The sequence below is a fragment of the Schistosoma mansoni genome, chromosome 6 (genome assembly GCF_000237925.1).
Source record: "Schistosoma mansoni strain Puerto Rico chromosome 6, complete genome".
In the NCBI taxonomy this organism is placed as follows: Eukaryota; Metazoa; Platyhelminthes; class Trematoda; order Strigeidida; family Schistosomatidae; genus Schistosoma; species Schistosoma mansoni.
This window is the reverse complement of record NC_031500.1, coordinates 5,751,615-5,762,350: the sequence shown is the minus strand read 5'-3', so window position 1 is coordinate 5,762,350 and position 10,736 is coordinate 5,751,615. Positions and strand designations below refer to the sequence as shown.

Here is a 10,736-nt window from a genome sequence, read left to right as displayed (position 1 = left end):
AAGGTTGTAATAAGATATATTAGTTGGCGATCTCATGGTATCGAAAAAATACCGAGTTGTGCCGAAGTTTACAAGCGGAAGTGACGAACGTACGTGAGTTCGTGCAAGGTCACAGACAACGGAAGATGTGTGTCTTTGGTACACTTAAACAAACAGGTACAGTAAAACAATCACTGGTACAATTGACAATAATAATAATTGTTTCCATCATACTAATCTTGTTCTCTTCATAAAGTACATCACTATAGTATTTTATGTGCAGAATATAAGGAGATTTTTAAAATAAAGGGAAGACGACATGTCAGGTGATCAATATAACATACAGTACGTGTATTCGTACTTCGAAATGAAAAAAACGTACTTCTTAATAACGATAGCTCAAGTATACAGTAAAGCACAAATAAATTAGTCATTTAACAGTATGTAAAGATTGAAAAAATGTGAAAAATTTCACAGGCGGCATGTGATTTGAAGATAATGCTTAGTGAAAATCAGTATATCACAAACATTATTGATAACTAGAAAAACATGTATGGAGTTCAATACAATCAACATAAGTTAATTTACAATCAGATTAGAAAAGAATAATAAGTATGAAGGGAGATTTTCTTGAATCTAATTAGAAATCAGTAACACCATACAGAAGTTTAAAATAAACATATTAGAGACCATCGGAATGAAAAAATTGGAAAGATTGAAATAAACTTTCTGTGAATAATTATCAATCACACAAGTGGAAAATGTAAAATAATGTTGAAAAACTATTTCATACTTTCTAAAGCTGTTTAACCTATGAATTTAGTTACTCTAGAATGTCAGTATTAAATATTAAAATATGAGATTATATAATTTTGCCCAAAATGATTATGTTTCGTAATAGAAAAACTCAGTATTTCTCTTCAGACATCAAGAATACGAAAAACACAACTTGACTTCAAATAACATGGATCACGAATAATTTGATGAGGCTGTAAATTATCACCGACTGAGGTATTTGAAACTTATATTACCTTTGAATAGCTACTGCCTACATCTACAATCAATGTTGGATGTGATAGGATCATGGTAGGAAAACGCTAGGGCGAAAGAATCAACTCGTATTACCTGTTCGACATTTCTTCACCTGATAGTCAGAACAATATGGATAGCTGCAGACTGTATGACTGAGGCCAACGTGATGACCCAAATCAAAGTCAGTTATAGGGGCTAAAATCAGCTCATCTTTCTTCTCACTTCAAACCATGATTTGCAATAGTTCTTGACACACTGATTCTTTAAATTCCTTCATTTAAAACCGTATTCTCCACATTACGACCAAAACTACTCTGATTTCGGCGTTTTTCCATTTAGCTTTACAATGGCTTCTTGTTGTATGAAAGCTGTAAGACGATGTAAGTTGATGTAAGTTTGTCTTGGACAATATGTTGTTTGTGACTGACTAGTTAATACCCTGTGCTCTGAAAATGCATTCAATCTTCTTAGTCAACAAATTTCTGTCATCTCCCTTTATTCCAATGTTAAATTCATAACAGTAACGTTATACTTTTAAATTCATTTAGTATTGTTTGTTTGAATCTTCCCATCGATGTGTTAGGACTGCAACTGGTCAGTCTCTAATTGGCATATGTGCATACTGTGCGTATTGCCTCAATATAGCCTTAATTCACAAGCATGGTAAGCAGAGATGGATTCAAAAAAGAGATGGAAGATTCAAACAAACAATACTGAATGAATTTAGAAGTATTATTAGTTCAACAAAAAATTAGACAGGAAATGATTATTTATTAATGATTTCCAATTATATAACAGATTATCACAGCAGGTAATGGATGAAGTGTGAGAGTGAGTGAATAGATAGTCTACATAAATCTCCTATGTAAATTAATTGATCAGTTAAGTTAAATTAATCATTATTAACAAATGAATAGATACTTCGCTTAGATGATACTCCTCATTATATGGTACTACTATCCTATTATTATCCATAAGTGAATTTCATACATCTATCATCATCATCATTATTATCATTATCATCAATTAAGAACAAAAAATCACATTTACACACACACAATTTCATTCACTCTTTATTTCCTTTTCTATTCTCCTAGTTGAAGAAAAAAAAAGGGAAATTATGTAATATAGACTAGTTAGTGTCTAGACTAAACCCAGCAGAAGCCAATCATTTTTATAATATTTTAATCAAGATTAAACTTTATTTAATAAAAATAAATAAGTCAGCATGTGAACTAAAACAATTAACTTTGGTTTATTTATAATGAGAAAGTACAATGAAGATTACTCATTGTTTTAACTGTCCGTGTTTTAAAACCTTTTAAATGCTTATTACATCAAAATGAATGGTTCATCATTCGTAAGCAGTTGCGTTTTGACGATGTTATTATTCAGAGCTAAATTATGATCGATTTATGTTTGAATGTATGTCTCGTGAGTGGATAATTGGTTACTAAAGGTAGCCAACTAGTGAGTAACTTGGTGGCTCTCTAAAATCAGTAGTTTAATGAATGAGGTGTTGACATTTGGAATGATAGGTACTGGGTTCAAGTCTCAGTATAAACATCAACACTGGAATACTGATATTTATTTATTTATTTAAACACATAAATATTGGCACAAAGGGGCACCAGATACAAATGCGCTGCACAAATCTCATTCGATTTGTGTGAGAGCTGTGATACTGCCCAGGTGTCCAAACCAAAGCAGGTGGTTTTCTTAGGGAGCCACACCCGGAGCCTTTGACCTAAAGGTCTGATCCACAAGGCAGCGGAGCATCGTGAAGAGATGCAATCCCATGGTAGCCGGTGACCAACAATTGGTTCAAAAGCCATTTGTCCCCTCAGGATACTGGACCCATATGCACCATTGGTTTGGAATCAGGGTTTTCCAACTCCCCTAGGTGGAATTTCCGTGTCCACCAACCCGGTTAAAGCGCCAGACATTCGCTTTTCGTCCCCTCAATTTCGTAACCAACACCCCCGCCACGAGAAGGTAGTGAGTAGGACTTCCCTGGCAGAGGCTATATATTCGCGTGGCCATGTGAGAGCTTTTCGAGAGGGAGAGCAGACTCTCCCCAATCTCGGCCGTACTAGGGCATTCGGGGGCCGGTACACATGTGCGATGAGCTTTTTTCGATTTTTATTGGAGAAGAGCGTAAATCAGTTTACAACTATCATAGTTATATGAATACTTTTTAGTTGTATAATTACTTTTCATATGCAAATACATTCAGTTTTAATATGGAATGGATTCTCAACCCACTAATCGACCTCATACTGAATAAAATTGAGCAAATTTATTTTTAAATCATAAAAAATCTATTAGTTACACCTGTGTACTGTTTATTATGTCCAATTCGAAATTATAAAATTCCCAGCTGTGAAGATTGGCTGAAATACAATTACATGACAATATATAACTTTCTATCATATTGAATATTTCTCCTATAATGCAATCTCCAAGTAGTTTACCAAAGTGTACCATAATTTTGAGAGTCATTTCGACTAGTAACCACTTTTTAGCTTGTTAAAGAGTATGAGACAAGCATTGACAACCATATAATCCCTTAATATCTAGATAATACAATCCTACAGGATATTAGTTGTCTCAGCCTAAACAGTTAGCTTCATAACAAGGGTTTGAGTCCCTTACCAGTACACTATAACAATTAAAATCTCTCGCAGCAACTCCTGTTTCATCTTTCCCCGCTTTATACTATTCTGTACACGTCCTATTCTGTGTTTATGCAACTTATGAGACTTATGTAAGTTCAAACTTATTAGGTAGCAAGTCAAAGTATTCTTCGACTACTTTCGATTAAATGACTAATCTATTTTCAAAGTATGGTACCCTACGACAGTACGTGCTACCGGAGGGTCTCAAACAGACAGGAAATAGCTGCCCAGTACTTCCTGGTCTTTAATAATTGTCTAAGTAAGATAAGATCATGATACAAAGCATGAAATTCAACAATCTCCCTCACGGTAATAACAATTTATTACTTACAATGAAATAAAAATAATGTGTGAATTCTACGGAACTTTTTCAAGTATCGTTGTCTGTATGAAAGTATAAATCATCCGTGTAACATCTTATCATATTTCAGTTAATATAAATATGATATCTCTTGGGGGAAGAATGGTAATATTATCCTAACCATTATTATTATTATTATCATTATTATCAATACAACTATTAATAAAAGTAACAATATAAAGCGATAAATTTCCGATATACTGAAAGTGTCTCTGTTTGTCCTTCTCTCTCTCTCTCTCTCCCTACAGATTATTAAGATGATCTGCTTCAACTATTCATTTTCTTACCACTACCCACATTCATGTTATTTATTTCAGGCATATAGGTGCTTCCTGACATAAGACAGCTTACATTACATTTACTGACCCATTAGATTATTTTATCCATAAACCTTAGCAGATATTATGAATACGGTTTTTATTATGAATATCCATAATACAAATTTTCGTATAATTAGTTTATGGATAAAAGTAGAATCCAGTGTTGATTTCGTACACTGAAACTCGAACTTAGCAATTATTTCTTTAAACAGCATTATGTTGTTCATCAACTTACTGATTTCAACTAGCTACTAACTTGTGTCAACGACAGGGACACCTACCGACTAACTTCAATCACCTAACATAAAAAAACAACGATGGCATTGCTCAACTTATAAAACAGAATTCATAAATATTTTTACCGGCAGTTGTTTTTCTGTAAATGGATCCGATAATTGAAGAGTAGCAAGCTGGTTTCTCAAAATTTGTCGATCAAATGGATTAGTAATTCCGCAAGCATTCAATTCTTCCGGTGTTGTATGACACAGTGTCCATAGATCGAAACCGGATTTTGATAAACATCCACTTAATCTACACCGAAAATGAATTTTCAAGAAAAAATTAAGAAAATAAATTGATAAGCAATGGATTAACTTTAGAGAATTTAAATGATGAAGAACAAGATAGGATGGTCATATATGTTAAGTTGTCTTGATCATAATTGTTTTAAATGATGATTTATCAATTGGGTCAATCACTTCTCAGTGGAATTATATATTATCTTAGTCTCAGTATTTAGTCACATCATTCTTAGATGGTCATATGTAATTTGCTTAATTCCACAACTCATGACTTTTCAAATGAATTCTGAAGATAATAACTTACTAACATCATACGATACGAATCATTTTATGTCGAAAAATAATTGTGGTTAAAAATTCAAACCACTAAACAAAGCATCTTGAAGGTATTGAACTTATCATGAGGACTGAATGTTAGCTGTTCAATTTTGTCCCATGTGGTCATTTATGTTCACTCAAGAAGAGTCCCAAACTAGAATGAATTTATTATCTATCCTCGATTGTTTTTGGAGGCTTTTAAACTGTAGTAATTTTGTAACCACATTCAACCTTCCAAGAACATTTGTCCCGTTGCATTTGGAGCTCTATTACCCTACTAAGAATTACAAGGCTTGTTTTCTTATGGTGCTTTTAGCTGTCTTAAGTTATTCACTCTAAAATCCAATACAACAAGCTTAGAATACCACCTAGTAAAATAAAGTACAGTATTTGCTAATAACTGATTGTCACTGTTAAGGTGGGAAGATTTGTGGAGATTACTCAGGTGAAAGATCGTCAACTAACATCGTGAACGGACTGTAGCTGACCCGAACGTCAAAATCCAGAGACTATGGGTCAATACAGTCTCAATACAGTACTTTCCAAACAGTGTTCCCTCGTCTCCAGTGTTTAAGTAGTTGTTCAAGACAGTCCGAGAAGTAAATTACTAACTGGTAAAATAATTTTTATATGTCATACTTAAGAGTCTATGGTCTCAACAAGTGATGATCATTTATGATGGTATAATCAGTCTTCATTTCTCTCGAACATTTCAGTTATTCAGTTAATTATCCATATATTAAAATGATTACAAACACGCCACTGAATTATAATTCATCAGTCGGTCAGCCAATCACAAAGAGCACGAATGTTAGTTAGCCTAATTTTAGCCACCCCTAACTTTCTTCCAGTCCGCTTTCACACTGGCCGAAATCGTACATCTAGGTAGTCGGTGGTTAGAGATACGTAACACAATAGTTTGTATCAACCCGATACAGAATATTAAAGTTTCATTTTAAAAGAAATACTTTATTCTTCACTTACCGACTAAGACCAACTGATCTTAACCATGCAAACAATGCTTCATCATCGGGATTGATTAACACAGAATGAACTGATTGATGTGATTGTTGTTGGCATTGATTACTATTTATTGGTTGCGTTGGGATATTCGAAAGAAACTGCGATTGATGATACATATTTGCTGGTATTTTTAGTCTTGAAACATCAAAATCAGTAAAATGTTTTTCTTGACAAGGTGAATAGGACGCCAAACATGATTGTTGCTGTTGTGTTGGCGATGACGGTGATGTTGATGGTTTGATAAGATTAGTAGTTGAACAACAATTCCTGGCAGATTGATACGATGGAATATGATAATATTCACAAGGTTCTGTACATTGCAGCATAGAATTGACAATTTTATTATCTATACTGCTATTATTGTTATACTTGTGTGTTGGTGATGTCAAGGTATCATCTTTATTGAACTGTTGTTGGTGGTATTGTTTAAACTGATGACATGAAGAATTTCTACTATGACTACTACTAGCATTACTACTATTATTATCCACACAACAATTACTAACGTTATAAATAGTTGAATTATGATGATTATAAAATGGTAATATCGTTGCTACTGGTAATGAAGAGTTATGATCAAATGATGTACAACTGTTGGAATTATGATTAATTTTACGAGTCGAGATAGTGTTATTCCTTGATATTTGACTATTATAACAGTACGGTAAGGTTGGTGATAGAATATACCCATCATCTGAAGAATATTGTTGAGGATATTGAACCTGTGAACAGAAAAAGTTTGAGATATTGTTGTAGAAACGGTTTTACGAAAAATCAACATTTCTTTTATATACTGGATAAAATCTTCATCATGAACTGAAACTAACTGGAGAACTTCTGAAAGATGTGGACATTTATCTTGTCTTAGTATATTTGGTAAGTAGCTGTAAATGTAATGCAGAGCACGCGTTTTCCCTTTTTGGGACTTTATTAGTTAGATGAACATGTATCACAGGGTTAGAGTTTACATTGAGACTCGAGTCCAGTACCTTCCATACTAAATTTCCAATGCATTATCTACTGGGCTTTTTCCAACCATCACTTAAATTTACAAAGTCACAAGGATACGAATCAAAAATACCATTTCTCGATGTCCTACTTACTAAAAGAAATGATGAATCAACATGAATATCAGTCTACATAAAACTTATATAGAAACGAGAACTGACAAATTTTCACAGTTACCTTCCAAAAACTGGGAAAGAAAATATTACCATATAATGATGTTCTATGCTCACGATATTGTAAAATTTATTCATTAGACTACCAAGGGGGTGAATAGCACATTTTGTAATCTACCTGCTTAAAAAACTGATGTGTGGACAAGAATGACAGTGATTGGTTGTCTTGATGAGTCAGACATTAGATAGGATGACAGGTGTTATGTGTTATATATATTCCCCTATCCTTATTAGTATTAACTGTTCCTTATTGATGGACTGTTATTGATTGACTGTTCCTTGTGTCGGATTTTGGTGTGGAAATATATTGACGTTCTAGTCAGGCTAATCTCGTGTTCTTGATCTGAGTTGTGTTGAAGTCCTGTAGAATAGACACTGGGTGGGAATCTAGTGTAGATATTCGTCTAAGGTAAATTAACGTCCCACATACGTGTAAAAAGTGGAAGGACTGTTATAACAAGAAACCCCTCGAGTTATATCAGCATCCTCTATCGTTTATAACAATTGGCGACGGCATCCTATCGTTTATAACAAAAACACATACCGATTCAGATGAATGCTCAAATAAAAACATGAATAGAAACAGACTAAAGAAAGCATAGACTAGTTTTAATGTTAGTCTGAAGAGAAAGGACAAAGAATGGTATGTTCTGTTAGATGGTTGAAGATAATCGACAGCAGACCCTGGATATAGATCCCGCGCAAGTCGGTACTCTTAGGCAATGTGTACCTGTAATCTTGAAAGGAATAAGCGCTCCATATTGGATTCGATTCCATGTAGTCATGGTTCACAGTCTGAGACGTTACCACTGAGCTATATGATATGTGACTGACCTTCTATACATATATATTCTTCTCGACTGCTTCTTAATCTACTATTTTACATTGTTTATCTATACTTTTCAAACAATAAATCAAGATGTAGATATCCTATGCATAATTATTAGTTTCATATTCAAGTGGGTTTTTGCATTAAATTTCCAAAGGACACAAGTCTGACTAATTTGTTTCATTTGTGTGTGGGTGGCAATGACAACCACTAGTTTAGTATTGTTTTCTAAACAAATCAACTGAATAGGTTGTAAGTAAATTCAAGACGGACAGAGAAGCACACACAAATAAATAAGAAATATTCATTCTTTGAGAAAGAAACAATGTTTTAATGTTTGTTTATCCGTTTCCATTAATTGGGATAATTTCAGATCCAACATTAAGGTGTTTGTATGTATGGGTCTGTGTATTATCTCCTCCAGTTATTCAGTAAATTTCAAGATAATGGTGATAAAAACAGCTCATTCATATACTCAACTGATTCAAATGTAGCCTATGCAGTAAAACAACACTACACATACACTTCATAAATTAGGATTTGACTATTTTCTATAGAGATGTAGCGACAGATAATGAGAAGCGATATTAAGATGTAAAAACAGACACACCTAGATAGTTATCAGTATGGGGATTTGTGGTGATTGTAGTAATTTTGATAGCTGAATTCATGGGCTGATCTAAGCTAGACCACCATCGAAAACCTGGAAGCACTGGATGGCTGTTTCGTCCTAGTATGGGACTCCTACATAGCCTTGATTGTCATTTATTTTCCAACAGAAGATTAGAAAACAAGCGTGTATCTCAGTCCCTACCAGATTAGTCTGTGACCCATAGTTTAAAGTATTATTATATCGACAGTTAATCATTAAACATAAGTTAACCGTAAAACTGTCCCTTCCAACTAGTCACAATGAATGCAAGAGTGATGATCAATATGATAGCTACTGGAAAAGCGTTAGTACGACGTGTCTAATAAGTCAGGCCCTGTGTTATAAAATACTTTCACTGAAAAAGTAATGAGCCACGATATATCTCCAAAACACTTACGATGCCAAAACGACTTATCTGAAATTGGTATCGAATTTGAGTGACAACACATAGACATTGTAGATCAAACATGAAAACTCATCGAACATTCTCAATCGGTATACTACTCTAATATTCAGCATACAGGGAGAAATCGCTTCCCCTTATTTCATATTTTCAATTCTACAACTACTGAAGTAAACGAATTTTTAATGGATACCCTAACTTTTATCATTCGGATAATCAGTGACTATCAAAGTATTTAAAAAGAAATACGAAATGTCTTCTTCGATTAATAAGGAAGAATACTGTATGAATGTAAATATATTCAAGATTATGAATTATTCGAAGGCACTCTATCATTAGTAGTACATTTCAACAAGCTCAGATTTCTCTTTCGATTATCCAAAATTAATTAAAAATAAACTCTTGTCATGGCTGTAGTGAATAATAGTTACTCTTATAGTGTACAGGTTTGTGTAAATATTAAAGATACCAACATATGTATTCCTCAAATCGCTATTGAATAAAGCCACATTGTCTACCTATTATTAAATACAAACTCTGGCAACCTAGATAGAATATATAGTAGCTTAAATAATCATTTACAATTTCGAAGTACACTCAGTTCCAGATGAAACTGTAATCATATATATGTACCATAAATATTTTGATGAGAAAATTGAAAATCTATGTATAAATCCTAAGAAATTGATAAACGATGTGTAAGCTATATTTAGATAGCTGAAAATCGGTAGCTTCCACAAGGTTTTCTGAAGAAACACTTGTGTGTAACAAACAAGGAAATAGCAATATCAACTAGTTAGAAACCTCTCTTCCTGAAGCTCTAATTCAAAGGAGATGTAGCTGATGATATACTACGTAATAGACTAACGAGGGCGGTAAAAAGAACATTTAACGCAGCCAACCTCTGCCTATCGTACTCGACTCGATGTATGGTGATTCATCAACTAAAGGATGAGTTACCTGGTTATGCCACTTCTGTGTGTATCTACGAATTCAGCTGCTCCTGTGGAGAAAGCTATATTGGGCGCACTACCAGACAGCTGAATCAAAGAGTTAGTGAACACCTCCCTTCGTGGTTAGGAAAAGGTACTTTCAAGGCAATACGGATCTCGGTTCATCCACACTTGATAGACAGCGGTCATATAGTCGACAGAAATAAGTCATTTAAAGTTATTTATCGTATTTCTACTAGTTTTCCATATGGTGTTCGATCTCGTCCCTTACACATAGCAGAAGCTATAGGAATTCCAGCCATCAATCCAAGTCTTTGTGTTCATAAGAAATTTGTAACACCCTTATCTCTCCCTTGGCCTTAATAAATGATTTCATTTTTCATACTCTTTCTTCGTTTATTTTTCGTCAACCCCTCCTACCAATTTTTTTTTCAAATATATGTTTCACGGTCCAATTATCTGAACACTTCTTATTACGTAATCTCT

At 33.8% G+C, this 10,736-nt stretch overlaps 1 protein-coding gene across 1 annotated transcript in view; it reads right to left on the bottom strand.

The window, feature by feature from the left end:
* Nucleotides 1-6,558, bottom strand: part of Smp_138910 (hypothetical protein) — a gene marked incomplete at both ends in the record, with an annotated part of 24,196 nt that extends 17,638 nt beyond the window's left edge. Inside the window, 2 exons of the mRNA XM_018798060.1 lie at nt 4,733-4,901; nt 6,194-6,558. Coding sequence (XP_018653039.1) covers nt 4,733-4,901; nt 6,194-6,558 — 534 coding nt within the window. The remainder of the gene's footprint in view (nt 1-4,732; nt 4,902-6,193) is intronic.
* Nucleotides 6,559-10,736: the final 4,178 nt, after the last annotated feature.